A 19,605-nucleotide genomic window follows, 5' to 3' on the forward strand; every position below is an offset into this window, starting at 1 on the left:
GTGTCAAGTTTGCCCCTAACCCTAAGTTTGTCCGATTGGCTTTCAACTTTTGTCAGAATATCTACGGTACACTAAAGCAGTATTTAAGCCAGTCGGTTGAATTGGAAGTGATTTGGTTGATTTTGAGCACTAACTCTAACCCTAAATCTTGGTCCTAACTCTAACCCACCGAACCCTAAGAAGGACAAGGGCCTAAAAGAGCAGGAAAAACAAAAAGACAACAATTTTGAATCAAGTCTTTTATTAACATCCATTTGACCTCCCTCTCAGTTTCAGGGTTGGATTTGCTCAATGGAAGTTGCTAAAATAATTTCTTCTGATCCATCTGAAATTAGTTCAGCACTTTGCAGAGGTTAAATTCTGAATTTAAAAAAACACTTTTTATTATGAAGATGCACTAAGGTGTTCCATGGGAGGGCATCAGGATTAAACTACACAAACAACAACTATTTAAAACACAAAGCTTTGTTTAAAAAAATCCAGCGGTAACTCAACCGTTTGTCAGTAGAAATATTTTTCAAAAATATATAAAACATTCTATGCATTCTGTAAGAAGTAGTCCTTGTTTAGCTCTGGTTAGATCTGGTATAAACCAGGTTTAGTCCTGGTTTAGTCCTGGTTCAGTCCTGGTTCAGTCTTGGTCGAGTTCATCTTTGATTTATTGGATCCAGCAGAGAATATTGTGAACCAGTGATGAAGATGAACCGTTTTGCATTGAAACACAGTAGAAAGTGTGTCAATAGAAAAGTCATTCATTTATGTACTTTTTTTTCTCAGTTGATTTTGATTTTTCCCAAAACTGTCAATGCTAATGCTATCGCTAACGCCCAGAGCAGGGTTTAGGGTTAGGCAAACCCTAAACCCTAAACCCTAAACCCAGACAGTCAGATTAATATTGGTATAACAAGCTATAAAAGATTTGATCAAGAGCCAACAAAAACAATCTTGTGTGACCCGTAGGGTTAGGGTTAGGGAGCATCGTGATGTGAGGTTAATTCAGTTTTGAATCACATTGTTGTTTGTAAGAAAAGCATCTCAAATTAATTGGATGGAAAGTTTATGGGACATCGATTTGAGATTCCATCACTATTATGAACATTTAAAACATGTCCAAGTGAACATTAAAAAACAGAATCAACTTCAACTTAATACAGTTTGAGAAATGTGAAATCAGGAGGAACAATCTCAAGCCAAAATCTGGACGAGATGCCCTTCCACTACCGTGGCAGCATGAGTGTCCTGAGCTTGACCAGTACCTGAGCGAAAGACTTTAGTGTCACCTTAACCCTCTGGTCACCTTGGGACCCTCAAGGGTCCTTCTGAGTGACTTTGTTTTTTTCCTCTCAACTGCAATATTTCTGTGCTGAGGTCAGTCCCATAAATCGAGTCAAACTTTAAAATGCCACATGTCTCACGAGAAGATACATGTCGATCTTTGAGGTCCATTTGCAGCAGTTTGCGAGTTTTATGTACTCGTCATTTATGTACTTTTTATTGTTCAGTTGGGGTGTACTTAAGGCTTTATCGTCCAAATGAAGAAATAAGCATAATATTCGTGATTTTGAGAGTAGAAGTAGATAAATAAACCCTTGTGAAAGTAGAAAATATCTATGTGGATTTTATGGGTATTTAAAAATGTGACCCTCAAGTGTCCCGAAGGTGACGAACGTCTTCTTCTACCAGAGGGTTTCTACTGGACTGTTAAAATAAATACATGTCATTGATCAAACAAAACAGTGACTGTGGCTTAGACCATTTTGCTGCAGTACAATGTTTGTGCGACGTTTTGTGACGTTCATGTGAAGTTTATATGATGTTTATGCAACGTTTGTGTGACGTTTGTGCAACGTTATATGCAACATTAATGTAATTTTCACGATTGTAGAATAAGGAACGATTCTTATGTTATTTAGCTAAAAGACAATGAAAGTTCTGGAATACTGTACTGTACTTTGAGTAATCAAGTACTTGAGCACTAATAGTCAAGTACTTCAATACTAAAGTAAGTAAGAGTTCTCGTCCAGAGCCTCAGACTTTATCCCAAACAAAAGAGTGTGATTTTCTAAACTAAATCATATGAATCTATAGATGAATATAAATGACTCATGATTCACAGAAACCGGTCTGCAACAATTCTCTGACCAGGTCTAGACCCTGGTCTGTTTTCTGGTCTGAGCTGAGTCTAGACCACAAAACAGAAGGAAGGGTCCAAGGGTGGATTTGTCCAGTCTGGTCCGGTCGAAATCAGGCCCTGGGGGGTCCTGGAGGATTCTGAGGAATCCTGAGGGGTCTTGAAGAGTTTGGGGGGTCCTGGAGGATTATGTGAGGTCCTGATGGTCCCTGGTGGATTCTGAGGAGTTCTGGTGGGTCTTGAAAAATCTCGGGGGTCCCATTGGAGTCATGAGGGGTCTTGGTGGTTTCTTGGAGCTCCTGAGGGGTCCTGGGGGGTCCTGAGGCGGTTATCTGGATATCTACACCAAGTTAAGTCCAGTTCAGAGCTGGTCTTGTTCCTCTGAAGTTCTTCTTCTTGCAGATCGTTTAGGAAATCGAATACTGTCTCCTGGAAACATTGAAAACAGAAATAGAATGAATTAAAAAAAAATACATTTAAATGTTTTTTAAACGTTGCTAAGAACTTTCACTTTGAGCTGATGACCTTCTCCCCCTTTTTCAGATAAAAGTAAATGTAACATCATTAACATCATGTCGATCAGACCAAGAACACCCCACACAGTTTTTTCTTATTTTAGGATAATGAAATTAAAAAGCAGCTGCAGCGAAAACACCAGTAAAACTCAGAACATAGTTTGCCCATCATCGCTGTCGGGGTTAGGGTTAGGGTGCGTGTCTGTTTGATCTGAAAATTGTCATCGACCTCAAAGGACAAGTTACAGAAAAGTAAACGGCTTGTTCTGCAGATGTTTAAATAAGGACGTCGGCACTAGCTTAGCAGTAGCCTTTAGTCCACTGTCTTCACTGAAATAATTCCTGAAGTTTGCTCTTGTAGTTTGTGAACAGTGGGACAGATCAGCTCTTCTCTAATATAGTCATATTTTTTTTCTCTCACAGAGGTTATGATTCAGGTGGTTCAGATGCCGGGTCATCTCTTGGCCGTGCTCTTACATCATGTTGAGACTTGTTTGGCTTTAGCTAACCCTCTAGCAAGATAAGACGCAGAGCGACACTCAATTTGAGTTCTCACTATGTGGTGAAAGGTGGATTGGTTTGCACTGAGCTTGGTGTTACCAATATGGCGCTGCAAACAGATGTTCTGGTGTTTCGGTGCACTTTGTTTTGTCTGTTTTGTGCTCTTACGCCTGGGAAGAGCTCTTAACCATCAGAACTGCAACTCCTACAGATCTAGTTCCAGTTATCTTAGCATCTGCTCCAGTATTAGTCCTTTTTTTGGCCACAAGAGTGAGACGCCCCAGGCGAGGTAAGCGAACAGGGGCCCTGGTGCGCCTCCGGAAGCGCGGCGCCTGGGCGCTCGTACCTGGGATTTTCCGTACTAACGTGAACTCACTTTCCAACTGGATGAACTGGTGCTGCTGATGATACGAAACAGAGACTTTTGTTCAGCGAGTCAGTCCCGGACTGCGCCATACCTCTGGAATAGTACAATATGCATCTGACAAAACCCCCGCCTTTGTGTGGAGTGGGCTCCGGCTTCTCACCAATTACGAACCCAGAGCCCCCCACACTGCAGACGACCGGAAACTGGCTGAGGAGCTCAACACCTTCTACTCCAAGTTCAAGGGTTAGAGCTGCTGTGCTGCTGGAGCGTCTTCCTCAGTGCAGAAAGCTTTACAGATTTGTCTTGACCAGAGGTCTGAGTGGGGAAGAAATGTGTGGCTTTGGGAAACACATGGGAGAAAAAACGGAAATGTTTTTTGGACATTTGAGCTGGGCTAAAAGTGGCCAACCCTAATGTGGAGCTAACAACAAGGAAACAAACTTCTGTGATGACAGCTCTGTGAGGAAACCAGTACAATCCTAGAAAGATCAGGAGCTACAAGTAAAAACACAGGTCAGATTGTAAAAATGAACATAAGCTGCTGTGAGCTCTGACGGTGTCCACAATAATGTGACTGAAGAGCTGGACACTGTGAATCCAATCAGAATGCACTCATTTGATTCACTACATGAACAGTTTATTCTTTCTAAACTTAGTAGAGTGCCAGCAATAGTATCAGAAATAATATCACAAGGAATATGTTCCTGTACCTGCTAACCCGCTAATACATGAATAAGGACTTTAGTATTTTAATATTCTTTAAGAAGGTATTTCTTTTTTAACAAAAAATGTCTCTTTAAATTCTCTTTCAAACCATCTTTTTTCCCTGTTTAAAACAGGAATGGAGGGTTAAGGTTCAATCTTCCTGTGGTTTATAATTTTGAATCCCTGGAGAGGTCGACGACCAGTGCATTGGGATGATAATCAGGTCCTCAAGGAAGAGAAAGAGAGTGAGCCAGGGACACACAAAAAAAAAAAGGAGACTAATTAGCACATTAAAGGACTGGGAGTAAACAAGAGGCTTGATAGAAAACAAAGAGGTGTAAGTTTCTGTTGAAACAAACAACTTTTTCTTCTACTTCAGGAGGTGGGCGGGGCTTACCACAGAATAGGATAAATATCCGAGTTCCTGGTCTAAATTTGCAGATGGACAATGACTCTTGGATGAGAGTCGAAATCTCTTAGTCCAGAGGAAACAACTGAACCTTTTTCTACAATGAACCTCTCCTGGACAAATGAGGGACACACCCACATGTTTATTATTTGTTGTTTTATGTTGCACCTTAACCCCGAGACAAGTTCCTATGTTTGAGAACTGTGTCCAATGACAATGACAATAAACCTTTTCTGATTATGATCCTGAAATTAACATGATGCAGATTTGTGGGTTAGGGTTAACAGTGTCCACAAATAACTAATACTAAGCTATATACAACAAGTTAAGTTTTTGTTTACATTTTATGCCCACAACCCACCCTGAGCAACTATAAATGTCTCTTTTTTTAACTGACCTGTCGTGCACTCCAACTGAGGGTCCTCCCACTGACCATTTCCCTGACAGTGTATGACAGACAGGTGGTGCTGCGTGAAGCCCGGCTCACACTGAAACCTCACCACAGATCCAGGCAGGTAGTGCTCTCTGCTGCCCCCCAGAGGGTGAGCGTGTGCCACTACAGGAGGAGATCCACAGGATACTGGGGACAGAGGTCAGAGAGGTCCATAATGCCGCAATTTCAGTCATTTACCAAATTTGAGTCAGTCATACTAGTCGTAAACTTGATTATATTTGTAACAGTTGTTATGACAATTGTAGCTTTAGTTCAACACTACTTAAATAGTCCTGGTTCAGGTCTGGCTTAGGCCTGGGCTAGATCTGGTTTTGTACCTGGGGAGCTCTTGCAGGTGAAGGGCAGTTGGTAGTTACATGGGACATCATTCCATTGTCCTCCCTCGTGCCAAATCATCACCACACAGTCTTCTCCAGCGCCAAAGTAATTATCCGGCTGGTTTGGCCTCCAGTTCAAGAAGATCTGTAGGGTTAGGGTTATATAGGGTTAGGGTTTTAAATGTATGTGCGTGTGTGCGTGCGTGTGTGACTGACCAGAGGAGCGCTGTCCGTCCAGTGAAATTCTCCCTGAATGTCTTTGTCGTTGAGTCCGATCCACTGATAGTCCTGACCGTTAGCTGAGGAGACCAGAGGAATGCGCGGTCATATCGTCATTATCTAATGTTAGGATCATTATTTATTTCTTCCAGGTGTTTATGAATGACTCATTTTTTAAATGTATTGCCTCAAAAGGGTTAGGGTTCAAAAGGTATAGAGAAAATCGACATACCCCTCCACTTACAGCTTTTTTTGTCCCATTGACTTCCGTTATTATTAACACATGTTTTCACTTCCTGTCATTGGCCAAACATAAGTGTGAACATGTTAAGACTTTTTGACATATTTCCCATATAATTCAATAGTAATTCAATAGTAAAATCTATATTATAAAAGGCTATTTTTTGTATTGCATTGTCAGTAAAGACCAGTCTATTCATTTACACCTTTGAATTTGATTTTACGAATTGTGTAAAATTGTATTTGTATACAATTTTGGGTTTTGCTGCCAAAAAATAGTTGTCAAATGTGTGTAAGAATAATATACACGACATGTCAGGCGTGTTCTCACAGTTGAGGAAGAGCTGCTCCTCCTCAGATTGGACACTGGACAAGTGGGCGTCGGCCTGGAGACACTGCTGCTCCGCCTCCGTCCAGGTAAGTCTGTCACTGACGTGAAGATAACAACTGCCCATGAAGAACAACCAGCCCTCGGCACAACCGTCCTCTGAAAGACACACAACCAGACTTACAGAGAAGAGAAGCAGTCTCACAGAGAAACAGTCTCACAGAGAAGAGAAGCAGTCTCACAGAGAAACAGTCTCACAGAGAAACAGTCTCACAGAGAAGAGAAGCAGTCTCACAGAGAAACAGTCTCACAGAGAAGAGAAACAGTCTCACAGAGAAACAGTCTCATAGAGAAACAGTCTCACAGAGAAACAGTCTCACAGAGAAACAGTCTCACAGAGAAGAGAAGCAGTCTCACAGAGAAACAGTCTCACAGAGAAGAGAAGCAGTCTCACAGAGAAACAGTCTCACAGAGAAACAGTCTCACAGAGAAACAGTCTCACAGAGAAGCGAAGCAGTCTCACAGAGAAACAGTCTCACAGAGAAACAGTCTCACAGAGAAGCGAAGCAGTCTCACAGAGAAACAGTCTCACAGAGAAACAGTCTCACAGAGAAACAGTCTCACAGAGAAGAGAAGCAGTCTCACAGAGAAACAGTCTCACAGAGAAGAGAAGCAGTCTCACAGAGAAACAGTCTCACAGAGAAACAGTCTCACAGAGAAACAGTCTCACAGAGAAACAGTCTCACACAGAGAAACAGTCTCACAGAGAAACAGTCTCACAGAGAAACAGTCTCACAGAGAAACAGTCTCACAGAGAAGAGAAAGCAGTCTCACAGAGAAACAGTCTCACAGAGAAGAGAAGCAGTCTCACAGAGAAACAGTCTCACAGAGAAACAGTCTCACAGAGAAACAGTCTCACAGAGAAACAGTCTCACAGAGAAACAGTCTCACAGAGAAGAGAAGCAGTCTCACAGAGAAACAGTCTCACAGAGAAGAGAAGCAGTCTCACAGAGAAACAGTCTCACAGAGAAACAGTCTCACAGAGAAACAGTCTCACAGAGAAGAGAAGCAGTCTCACAGAGAAACAGTCTCACAGAGAAACAGTCTCACAGAGAAGCGAAGCAGTCTCACAGAGAAACAGTCTCACAGAGAAACAGTCTCACAGAGAAGCGAAGCAGTCTCACAGAGAAACAGTCTCACAGAGAAGAGAAGCAGTCTCACAGAGAAACAGTCTCACAGAGAAACAGTCTCACAGAGAAACAGTCTCACAGAGAAGAGAAGCAGTCTCACAGAGAAACAGTCTCACAGAGAAACAGTCTCACAGAGAAACAGTCTCACAGAGAAGAGAAGCAGTCTCACAGAGAAACAGTCTCACAGAGAAGAGAAGCAGTCTCACAGAGAAACAGTCTCACAGAGAAACAGTCTCACAGAGAAACAGTCTCACAGAGAAACAGTCTCACACAGAGAAACAGTCTCACAGAGAAACAGTCTCACAGAGAAACAGTCTCACAGAGAAACAGTCTCACAGAGAAGAGAAAGCAGTCTCACAGAGAAACAGTCTCACAGAGAAACAGTCTCACAGAGAAACAGTCTCACAGAGAAACAGTCTCACAGAGAAGAGAAGCAGTCTCACAGAGAAACAGTCTCACAGAGAAGAGAAGCAGTCTCACAGAGAAACAGTCTCACAGAGAAACAGTCTCACAGAGAAGAGAAGCAGTCTCACAGAGAAACAGTCTCACAGAGAAACAGTCTCACAGAGAAGAGAAACAGTCTCACAGAGAAACAGTCTCACCGAGAAGAGAAGCAGTCTCACAGAGAAACAATCTCACAGAGAAACAGTCTCACAGAGAAACAGTCTCACAGAGAAACAGTCTCACCGAGAAGAGAAGCAGTCACACAGAGAAACAGTCTCACAGAGAAGAGAAGCAGTCTCACAGAGAAGCAGTCTCACAGAGAAGCAGTCTCACAGAGAAGAGAAACAGTCTCACAGAGAAGAGAAGCAGTCTCACAGAGAAGCAGTCTCACAGAGAAACAGTCTCACAGAGAAGAGAAGCAGTCTCACAGAAAAGCAGTCTCACAGAGAAGCAGTCTCACAGAGAAGCAGTCTCACAGAGAAGAGAAGCAGTCTCACAGAGAAGCAGTCTCACAGAGAAACAGTCTCACAGAGAAGAGAAGCAGTCTCACAGAAAAGCAGTCTCACAGAGAAGCAGTCTCACAGAGAAGCAGTCTCACAGAGAAGAGAAACAGTCTCACAGAGAAGAGAAGCAGTCTCACAGAGAAGCAGTCTCACAGAGAAGCAGTCTCACAGAGAAGCAGTCTCACAGAGAAGCAGTCTCACAGAGAAGAGAAGCAGTCTCACTCACTCAGTTCCCACTGCCTTCCCTCTCGCTATATGCTTCTCTCAACCCTCCCCAGACGCTTTCCTCCATTACCCGTGACCAATGCAGGCTCCTCCACTACAGCAGGGGGCAGCAGAGACACTGAGGGAGCTGTGGTGGGACTGGTATAGGCCACTGCTGCCGTCACTTGCTCTGATTGGTCCGTGTGGTGCTCCTCTGGCTCTGATTGGTAGACTCTGGGTTCCATGCCGTTGCTGCTTCCTCCTGCACATCGACATGTTTGGGGTTAGAACTTAGCTCTAGCTATAAATGAATGTCTTTCCCAATCAAAACCTCACTGGAACGTGCATTAGACTGGGCAATGAAGAACAGGGTCCGTTTGCATGTCTATTGGTGCAGACAGGTGAGTCTTGCACGCAACAATTTTTGCTTGTACAACTTTTTGTCGGTGTAATCCCTCATTCGTCCAGGAGTGTTCCATTGTAGAAAAAGCTTCAGTTGTTTCATCTGGACTCAGTTTAGAAAAAATAGACGTTTCGACTCTCATCCAAGAGTCATTGTCAATAAAAGAATTTAGGCCGGGAACTCCGATATATGGTTTCTCGCACTGGTTTCTCGCACTGGTTTCTCACACTGGTTTCTCACACTGGTTGCATGCCACACTGGTTTCTCACACTGGTTTCTCGCACTGGTTTCTCACACTGGTTTGTCACACTGGTTTCTCACACTGGTTTCTCACACTGGTTTGTCACACTGGTTTCTCGCACTGGTTTCTTGCACTGGTTCTCACACTGGTTTCTCACACTGGATTCTGTTGTGGTGGAATGTGGGCACACACAGGCACTAAAATATCAGCTTACTAAGTTCAATCATAGAAGAATTTAATAGGAGTGTGAAGATGAGTCATGGAAACCTCAGTATTCCTCTGTTGGTCTGATTTATAAAACTATGGCCCTAAAAGCATATTGTGGCTTAACATGGGCCAAAGAGTTGGACAACCTGTTCATTTAGGCTATTTATTGTTTTGTTCTGCTTTCTGTTCGTGCACACTTACAAGGCTGCTAAGCTGCTGCAAGTAGCGTTGACCTCTAATTTGTCCTCTCACCTGCTCTCTGATTGGTTATGGAGCTTTACCTGATGCAGAGGTGTGGTCTCCACTGAACTCCACCTGGCCCTGGCCCTCTTCTTTGGTTTGGTAGAGGACCTGGGTCTTGGCCTCTGGGGCTGGCACATAAACCACATCTCCTCGGAGCTGCACCCACGCTGAAAACACAATGCTCATGTGTTATTACTACTACTATTATTTGGTTTCAATTCTTAATGTATGTTTTACATGTTTTGCCCAACAAATATAATATGGCCCCACCCTAAACCACACAGGGAATCTGTCATTTTGGTTCAAACTTGACACGTCCAGAATCCTGCCCTCATATTTTAATGACCTTGTGTGATAAAATGTAAATATATGATTATATTTCTGTGATGTATTTTATCTGCATAATAGTGATATGACTAGTGATATGAGAAAAATGGCTTGTGACAAACTGCATTTGTGAAAGTGTCGTAAAGATGGGGCAAAGGAATGTTTACTCCAGGAAGGGGTGTAGCACCCCAGGGAGGGGTGTAGCACCCCAGGGGAGTTTAGGTAAACATTCCCCACTCTTATCTCTAAGGAAGAAAGACAGTTGTAAAAACAAGTGATGTGAAGTTAACCAATGAGAATGTGACCCGCCTATTCCATATTGTGAAATAAAACCAACCTGCAAGAGAAAAAACGTCGTGAGACCAAGGAGGGCCATCGCGTTGCTTACAACAGCGTGATGGCCCGGCGGTTTCTCCCATGCAGCTGCACAAAAGGTCTGACGTTTCTGTGTCGTTTCATATTCTAAGTTGAATTGTGTTCTCTGTGTGTTAAGGAATAGCATTGGTTTATGTCTCATTTGTTGACAAGGGTTTTCATCTGACGGTCACCAAACTGAGGCAGCCTCATCAACACATATGTGGGGTCAAAAGTCATTCAATTAATTTGCATTAGTTTCAGGGTGTGGTCATAAGGAGCTCTTAATGAAGCAGCAATTTTGACAGCAGAAAATTCCTTGTAACATTTGCAAACATACTTGGATCTTGACAGACCCAATGTATGTAAGTTTTTTTTCAGGGCGTAGTTGACTGTTAATGGTGAATAATGTGGTTCTGAGTCTAAGTCCAAATCTGTGAATGTAGGTCGATCTGTTGCTATTTTTTGACTCATTTTGCAGTTTTGTTTATTTCCTACTATTTCCTGACAAGAGGCGACTGCAATAAAGATTTTAAACTGTACAAAAATAAAGTGACTTGACTTGACCTGGCACAGACCTGATCCACCTGAGGAATCGCTGGAGATCCCACTGAATCCAGATCCCACAGATCCAGACAGCTCCTGTCTCAAAGTCTGGTCCAGGGTTTGGTCCACCAGGATCCCATCCACCAGCAGCACATCAGAAATTGCGTGTCCAGATCCAGACCCAGAGGCTGACCCAGATCCTGACCCAGAGCCCCTCCAGGATCCCGAGCCACTGTAGACTACTCCTCCTCGGGCCAGCTCCTCTCCTGAACCATTCTCTTCACTCTGCTCCACTGACCCATCCAGCAAAATCACCCCAGAACCACTCAGGTCCAAACTGAACCCAGGACCAGAAGCAAGACCTGAGCCAAGGCCAGAACTGGACTCCTCACCTGGACAAAATACAGTGGTCAACAACGATAAAACTTTGGAACAACACAGCAGCGCTTGCCTCACTATGACCCATCTGAGCGGTCAGAGGAGCAGAGGACGGTAAGTGACGGAGAAGAGGACACAAACTCACCAGATCCCAGACCAGGTCCCAATCCTGATCCTGAGATTCCAGATCCAGGTTCTCTTTTGCCCTCCTGAGATCCTCCAACTGTTGAGCTTTCACTTTCTCTGTCCCCAGAGACAAAGACCACACCAGAGCCCAGACCTGAGACCAGATCAGATCCAGAACCTGAACCAGACCCTTCAGCGCTGTTCCCAGAGGTTTGTCCTGAAGCTGAGCCTGAAGCTGAGCCTGAAGCTGAGGACTCCAGATCAGGTTTAATGGAAGGAAAGGCTATGGAGCAGAAAACAGATCAGGTTTAGTTTATACTGTTTTTACTCAGTTTTTAGTCCATAATTATTCTGTTTTCACTCTTTCTTTACTCAATTTCACTCTTTTTACAGTCGTTTTATAGTCTGTACAGCAGAACTGACCAGTGGGAGCAACATGCTGCTCTGGAACTGTTGCTGCATGGATCACTTCTTCTGTTACTGCCAGCATTGTCACGGAAATGTCCGGCTCCTGTGTCACCGCCAGCGTTGTCATGGTGACCTCAGCTTTGTCTGTAGCAAAGGGACAGTGGGATTAGGTCATATTTACAATACAGCTATCTGTTGTTGGTTCCATTTAGCTTTATAGCCTTGTTATTTTTGTAATGAATCACTTCCTGTAATCGTGATTCATTCATCCATCCATCCATTTTCTGCCGCTTTATCCGGGGCCGGGTCGCGGGGGCAGCAGTCTGAGCAGGGACTCCCAGACTTCCTTCTCCCCAGACACTTCCTCCAACTCCTCCGGGGGGATCCCGAGGCGTTCCCAGGCCAGCCGAGAGACATAGTCTCTCCAGCGTGTCCTGGGTCTCCCCCGGGGCCTCTTCCCGGTGGGACATGCCTGAAACACTTCCCGAGGGAGGCGCCCAGGAGGCATCCGGAACAGATGCCCGAGCCACCTCAGCTGGCTCTTCTCGACGTGGAGGAGCAGCGGCTCTACTCCGAGCTCCCCCCGTGTGGCCGAGCTCCTCACCCTATCTCTAAGGGAGCGCCCAGCCACACGGCGGAGGAAACTCATTTCGACCGCTTGTATCCGCGATCTTGTTCTTTCGGTCACTACCCAAAGCTCATGACCATAGGTGAGGTCAGAACGTAGACCGACCGGTAAATAGAGAGCTTTGCCTTTTGGCTCAGCTCCCTCTTTACCACAACGGTCTGATGCAGCGACTGCATCACTGCAGCTGCTGCACCGATCCAACTGTCGATCTCACGCTCCATCCTTCCCTCACTCGTGAACAAGACCCCGAGATACTTGAACTCCTCCACTTGGGGCAAGGACTCCCCACCCACCTGAAGAGGGCTAGCCACCTTTTTCCTGTCGAGAACCATGGCCTCGGATTTGGAGGTGCTGATTCTCATCCCAGCCGCTTCACACTCGGCTCAAACCGTCCCAGTGCATGTTGCAGGTCCGGGTTTGATGGAGCCATCAGGACAACATCGTCTGCAAACAGCAGAGATGGAATCCTGTGGTCCCCAAACCGGACACCCTCCGACCCCTGACTGTGCCTAGAAATTCTGTCCATAAAAATTATGAACAGAACCGGTGACAAAGGGCAGCCCTGGCGGAGTCCAACATGCACTGGGAACAGGTCTGACTTACTGCCGGCAATGCGAACACAGCTCCTGCTCCGGTCATACAGGGACCGGACAGCCCTGAGCAAAGGGCCCCGGACCCCATACTCCCGGAGCACCCCCCAAAGGACACCCCGAGGTACACGGTCGAAAGCCTTCTCCAGATCCACAAAGCACATGTGGACTGGTTGGGCAAACTCCCATGAGCCCTCGAGCACCCGATGGAGGGTATAAAGCTGGTCCAGTGTTCCACGACCGGGACGAAAACCGCTCTGCTCCTCCTGAATCCGAGGTTCGACTATCGGTTGGATTCTCCTCTCCAGTACCTTGGAATAGACCTTACCCGGGAGGCTGAGGAGTGTGATCCCTCTGTAGTTGGAACACACCCTCTGGTCCCCCTTCTTGAACAGAGGGACCACCACCCCGGTCTGCCAGTCCAGAGGCACGGTCCCCGACCGCCATGCGATGTTGCAGAGACGTGTCAACCAAGACAGTCCTACAACATCCAGAGACTTTAGGTCCTCAGGGCGGCTCTCATCCACCCCCGGAGCCACCAAGGAGTTTGCGAACAACCTTAGTGACTTCTGCTTGGGTGATGGATGAGCCAGCCTCTGACTCCCCGGTCTCTACTTCCTCTTCGGAAGACGTGACTGTGGGATTAAGGAGATCCTCAAAGTGTTCCTTCCACCGTCCGACGACATCCCCAGTCGAGGTCAGCAGGCCTCCACCCGCACCGTAAACGGTGTTGGTGAGGCACTGCTTCCCCCTCCTGAGGCGCCGGACGGTTTGCCAGATTTTCTTTGGTGCCGACCAATAGTCCTCCTCCATGGCCTCCCCGAACTCCTCCCAGGCCCGGGTTTTTGCCTCTGCGACAGCATGAGCCGCGGCTCGCTTGGCCTGCGATACCTGTCGATGACCTCAGGAGACCCACAAGCCAGAGTGGCCTGATAGGCCTCCTTCTTCAGTCTGACGGCATCCCTTACTTCCGGTGTCCACCACCGGGTTCGGGGGCCCCCGCGACAGGCACCGGAGACCTTGCGACCACAGCTCCGAGCAGCCGCATTAACAATGGAGGCGGAGAACATGGTCCACTCGGACTCAATGTCCCCAACCTCCCCCGGGACATGGGAGAAGCTCTCCCGGAGGTGCGAGTTGAATACCCTACTGACAGAGGGCTCCACAAGACGTTCCCAACAGACCCTCAGGATGCGCTTGGGTCTGCCAAGTCTGTCCGGCTTCCTCCTCCGCCAGCGGATCCAACTCACCACCAGGTGGTGATCGGTTGACAACTCTGCCCCTCTCTTCACCCGAGTGTCCAAGACACGCGGCCGGAGGTCAGAGGTCAGATGACACGACAACAAAGTCGATCATTGACCTCCGCCCTAGGGTGTCCTGGTGCTATATGCACTGACGGACACCCTTGTGCTTGAACATGGTGTTCGTTATGGACAATCCGTGGCTACCACTCGGGTTCAGATCGGGGAAGCCGTTCTTCCCAATCACCCCTCCCCAGGTGTCACTGCCATTGCCCACATGGGCGTTGACGTCCCCCAGTAGAACAACGGAGTCCCCGGTCGGTGCACTGTCCAGTACCCCTCCCAAGGACTCGAAGAAGGCCGGATACTCTGCACTGCTGTTCGGCCCGTAGGCCGCCACAACAGTGAGAGACCTGTCCCCCACCCGGAGGCGGAGGGACGCGACCCTCTCGTTCACCGGGGTGAACTCCAACACGGGCAACACCAGAGAAGTGGAGCGTCCAGTCCCTCTGGAAGAGATGGGTTCCAGAGCCCAAACTGCGTGGAGGTGAGGCCGACTATATCTAGTCGGTATCGCTCAACCTCCCGCAAAAGCTCAGGCTCTTTCCCCCCAGCGAGGTGACGTTCCATGTCCCCAGAGTTAGTCTCTGTGTCAGGAGATCTGGTCGCCGAGGGCCCTGCCGTCGACTGCCGCCCAGATCTACGTGATTCATTATAATGAAATCTGACTTTGACCTTTAACCCTATCTTTCTGTCATTATCCTGTGCCAATTACTTTTATTTAATTAGTAAATTCTTAATTTTTGCATGCCTTATGTGATTTTATATACTTTGCTCTTATTATTATTATTATTATTCAGTGTTTTATGTTGCACCTTAACACCGAAAAACAAGTTCCTATGTTTGTGAATTTTGTTCAATGACAATTGGCAATAAACCTTTTCCTGATTCTGATTTTGTTATCGATCTCTGATTCTAAGCATCACGTGTTTCTCAGCGTGGGTCACTTCATGGTCACTTCCTTGTTTTGTTACGCTCTCTGGTCCATTTGCGCTCACACATAAAACAAATCACGCCAGCGCTCAATTCAATTAGACTGAAACCAACATTTCCAACCGGAGCAGAGTTTGCTTCTTTGACCCAAGTATCCAGGCGAAACAGATCTTGATTCCAGTCAGTGTCTTGTGAATGCAGCTTTAGTTTCTTAATAATAAACACCAAAGCATGATTAAAAGTGGACTTTTTTTTCACCTGGAAAGAGACCGGTGGGTGTAGAGTCTGTTGGGGCCGTGGTGGTCACTTTGTCCACATGCGCTGCTGAGAAACACAAACGGTGTCAAGAGGTAAAAGTGAGGCTTTGTTTTACTCTCAACTCAATCAATGGCCAGAAACAAAAACTAGCATCAACACTAAACCAAACCTGAGGCTAACGCTAACCCAGACCTGAGGCTAACGCTAACCCAGACCTGAGGCTAACGCTAACCCAGACCTGAGGCTAATGCTAACCCAGACCTGAGGTTAACGCTAACCCAGACCTGAGGCTAAAGCTAACCCAGACCTGAGGCTAACGCTAACCCAGACCTGAGGCAAATGCTAACCCAGACCTGAGGTTAACGCTAACCCAGACCTGAGGCTAACGCTAACCCAGACCTGAGGCTAATGCTAACCCAGACCTGAGGCTAACGCTAACCCAGACCTGAGGTTAACGCTAACCCAGACCTGAGGCTAAAGCTAATCCAGACCTGAGGCTAATGCTAACCCTAACCCAAAGTACAGGTTAAAAACTTTAGAATCCAAATAAATATAACGAAAAAAAGGTTAACTATGCCCACAACCCCATTCAAATAGAGCTGCTAAACTGAGTGGACCTGGACGTATAAGTGACAGTGTAATTGTCTAACCATTTTTGTCCTGAAATTTGCACATTGCCCTAGTTTTCACTAAAACTTTTAAAATGCGTGCCCAGTTTTGAAGCAAAACAAAGTGGATCTAGACTAGAGTTTAGTCCCATTTGTCCTGCTCGAGCGCCAGTGCGTGTCATAGCGCCCCCTGCAGCCTCACCTCTGTAACAGTAAGCGTCATAGCGTGAGTGCACATCGGGGAAGCCAGTCTGGTTGGCGAAGGCGTGGATGATGTGGACTCCAATGTTGCCTTGGCCACACTGGGGGCGGGAGCGGCGGACTGGGTAACGCACCGACCCGTCTCGCAGCCAACCTGGCGCACATTTGTCCAGACCCGCCCTCCACGCCGCATGCAGTTGCCCCGGAGAGGCCAGGGATGCATTCAGCTGCTCACAGTGCTGTTGCGCCTCATCCAGAGAGAAACTGTCATAGTCACTTGAGAAAAACACTTCACCTGCGCAAATATAATAGAGAGAAACTGTCATAGTCACTGGAGAAAAACACTTCACCTGTGAAGTCAGCTCAGAACTACGCCCTGCCAGTGATCAAACCCGTGCAGGAATAATAAGGTGACCAAAGAAGATACAGGCTACAGATGCTAAGACGCGAAAGCTCCTCACCTCCTCAATCTCCCTCACACAAGTACATCAATGACAAGGCCCCAACAGATGACATGCTCAATGAAGGTCCCATCACATGTAGGGGGAGGTACCACCGGAACAGCTGAAGTGGCTGATATCACAAAATCCTACCAATGGCTTGAAAGAGCCGGTCTGAAGGACAGAGGCCCTGATCTACCACACCAGACAAGACCCAAGGTGTAGGTGGTGCAAAGGGGGCCCTGAAACCATCCCTCACATAACTGCAGGAGCAGATGCTGCAGGGACAGTGTACATGGCGCTCCATCACCAGGAGCTGACATAGTGTAAGAAACATCTGTGCAGAGTACGGGCTGGAGACCCCAAGGACAAAGTGGAAACACCTCCAAAGGTGGTGGAGAACGACTGAGCCAAGGTCCTCTGGGACTTCCAGATACAGACAGACCGAATGATAATGGAACCAACCGGACATAGTGGTGGTCTCAAGGGTCAGAGGAAAGCCGTGGTAGTCTCAAGGGTCAGAGGAAAGCCGTGGTGGTCTCAAGGGTCAGAGGAAAGCCGTGGTGGTCTCAAGGGTCAGAGGAAAGCCGTGGTGGTCTCAAGGGTCAGAGGAAAGCCGTGGTGGTGGACGTGGCAATACCAAGTGATGGCAATTTCAGGAAAAAGGAACATGAGAAACTGGAAAAATACCAAGGGCTCAGAGAGGAGCTGGAGAAGGTCTGGAGCGTGAAGGCAAAGTGGTGCCCGTAGTCATCGGAGCACTTGGGGCAGTGACCCCCAAACTGGAGGAATGTCTACAGTAGATCCCTGGAAAAACATCAGACATCACATTCTAGAAAAAATGCAGCGCTAGGAACACCAAAGATACTGCACAGAACCCTCAAGCTCCCAGGACCCAAGCTTAGAATAAGGACAAGACCACTTGTGGAGGATGAGAAGCCTAACCCTAACCCTATATATATATATATATATATATATATATATATATATATATATATATATATATATATATATATATATAGATAGTCTTGTTTATTTAAAATTAGTTTTACCTTTGAGGCGGTCAACAAAGCAGTAAACGTCGTATTTTTCAAAGCCAGGTCTGAGTCCATACGATCTCACGCCAGGGACAAACATAAGGTTCCCTGCACAGTTATCTCTGGGAGACACGATCGGGTACCTGGGGATGGGGCAGAGGGCGGGGCAGAGGGCGGGGCAGAGTGGGAAGAGGGAGGGGTAGAAGGGCAGAGAGTAGAGCATAATGAAAACAAATGGGTAAGGGGGTGGGGCATAATGGAAGAGGGTGGGGAAACGGGGCAGAGGGTAAAGAGGAAAGATTATTCAGAGCACACCTTAGGTTTACAGTCCCTTTTCAAATGTTCTGGTTGCTGCCTGATGAGTCAACACTTCAAATGCACAAATGTATGGAACCAGACAGACATCTTTAACTGAGGCGGTCCAATCACAACGGCTTATCTTTACCATGTGTCACTTAAGGGGATCTTAAATCAGTTGTTTCTCCGTCCGGTTTGTTGTTTTACTAAAGATCATGTTAGTAACCAACAGCCTAACAATTATTTCTATTGAGCATAGACTTTCCAGTTTTAACCAAATAAAATGTATGTACTGTAAATATATAAATCTGGTGGCATTACAGAATATCTATAAATAAATACTGTCACTGTCTTTGTTATAAAGTGTATTCCAGTGTATAGTCCAGAAAAATATTGCCATCAGAGAAATACCACCATAGTTATTTTCATAGTGGACTTGTCGCGATGGTTGGTGAATCTTTACAGCTGATGTGATGAGGTGTTGTTACCTGACGGTGTGGTCCCTGAGCCAGCCAGCGTCACACTGGTGGAGTCCATTTTCGAAGGCTGTCTGGAGCTGCTCAGGACTCGCAATGACTCCACCCACATTCACACATGTCTGCACCGCCTCCTCAAACGTGAGCTCGTATCGCCCTCTGGAAGAGCGGTAGTGGAACACCACGCCTGTCCAAACAGACCACAAGAAACAAAATCATTAACAACAGGAGTGACTGTGAGGTAGGTTCAGCTCAGGTCCCAAAGTCTTTGACTCAAAAAAGGTAACAAACCAAGTACATGTACTGTTACCTTGACCTCAGAGCTCTGCATATCAGTCTGTGGAAAGAATCCGTAAAAAAAAAAAAAATCTCGGACATCGCAGCATCTGGAGCAGTTTTCAAGTCTTTAGAAAAGTGTTCTCACATGAATCCATGAGATGTTGCACAGTATGAGTCAAATACGCACAGACACAGAGAGTCTGCAGTAAACTCTGCAGGGGTTAGGGTTAGGGTTAGGGTTAGGGTAAGGCTCGCCTCACGTGATGTGAGTGGCGAGGCGGCGAGGAGACGCAGTGGTTAGCGCTCTCGCTTCACTGGAAGAAGGGTTTGTTAGGCCAACCGTTTAAAAGCATTCACAGAGTCTAGTCTTTCTGTAAAGGAGTAAGTAAAAGGAGTAAAAGGAGCTGAGTGGACAAAGGCTCGAGCACTAGAACTCCCAGAGCCCATTTTGACTGCTTTTAGATTAGGGTTAGGGTTTGTCTTTTTACTCTTCTTAGGTAGATTTTTGGTGTTCGTCACTTTTTGACTTTTATTGTAGCTGTATATATTTAATTCCTATGTTATGGGTTTGAGAACATTTCAGAAGTTCTACCTTTAACTCCTTCATTCATTTCAATGTAAATTTTAATATAAGAGTTTTCCATTGCCAAGGCAAAAAACATTATTTTATTGTGTTTATTTTTTGGCCCATAGGCCTTTATTCTTTATTATCTTTATTAGAAAGGAACGTTTAGTGTGAAATGGCATATGTGCTGCCACCTTAACCACTTGGCCATCGGGTAGAGCGCCAACAAACT

General features: G+C 46.2%; 1 protein-coding gene across 1 annotated transcript in view; it reads right to left on the reverse strand.

The window, feature by feature from the left end:
* Nucleotides 1–2,400: 2,400 nt before the first annotated feature.
* The window catches only part of LOC140349278 (aggrecan core protein-like), a 49,820-nt gene continuing 32,615 nt past the window's right edge, over nt 2,401–19,605 (reverse strand). Inside the window, exons 8-21 of the mRNA XM_072435551.1 lie at nt 18,542–18,716; nt 17,772–17,899; nt 16,281–16,574; nt 15,471–15,536; nt 11,776–11,904; nt 11,372–11,635; nt 10,881–11,240; nt 9,660–9,788; nt 8,619–8,789; nt 6,190–6,345; nt 5,616–5,698; nt 5,400–5,544; nt 5,026–5,208; nt 2,401–2,560 (exon numbers count right to left, since the gene is read on the reverse strand). Coding sequence (XP_072291652.1) covers nt 2,493–2,560; nt 5,026–5,208; nt 5,400–5,544; nt 5,616–5,698; nt 6,190–6,345; nt 8,619–8,789; nt 9,660–9,788; nt 10,881–11,240; nt 11,372–11,635; nt 11,776–11,904; nt 15,471–15,536; nt 16,281–16,574; nt 17,772–17,899; nt 18,542–18,716 — 2,351 coding nt within the window. The 3' untranslated portion in view covers nt 2,401–2,492. The remainder of the gene's footprint in view (nt 2,561–5,025; nt 5,209–5,399; nt 5,545–5,615; nt 5,699–6,189; nt 6,346–8,618; nt 8,790–9,659; nt 9,789–10,880; nt 11,241–11,371; nt 11,636–11,775; nt 11,905–15,470; nt 15,537–16,280; nt 16,575–17,771; nt 17,900–18,541; nt 18,717–19,605) is intronic.

This window comes from Eucyclogobius newberryi, unplaced genomic scaffold, assembly GCF_026437365.1.
Source record: "Eucyclogobius newberryi isolate DKJ021-1_F unplaced genomic scaffold, fEucNew1.0.hap1 SCAF_7, whole genome shotgun sequence".
Classification (NCBI taxonomy): Eukaryota; Metazoa; Chordata; class Actinopteri; order Gobiiformes; family Gobiidae; genus Eucyclogobius; species Eucyclogobius newberryi.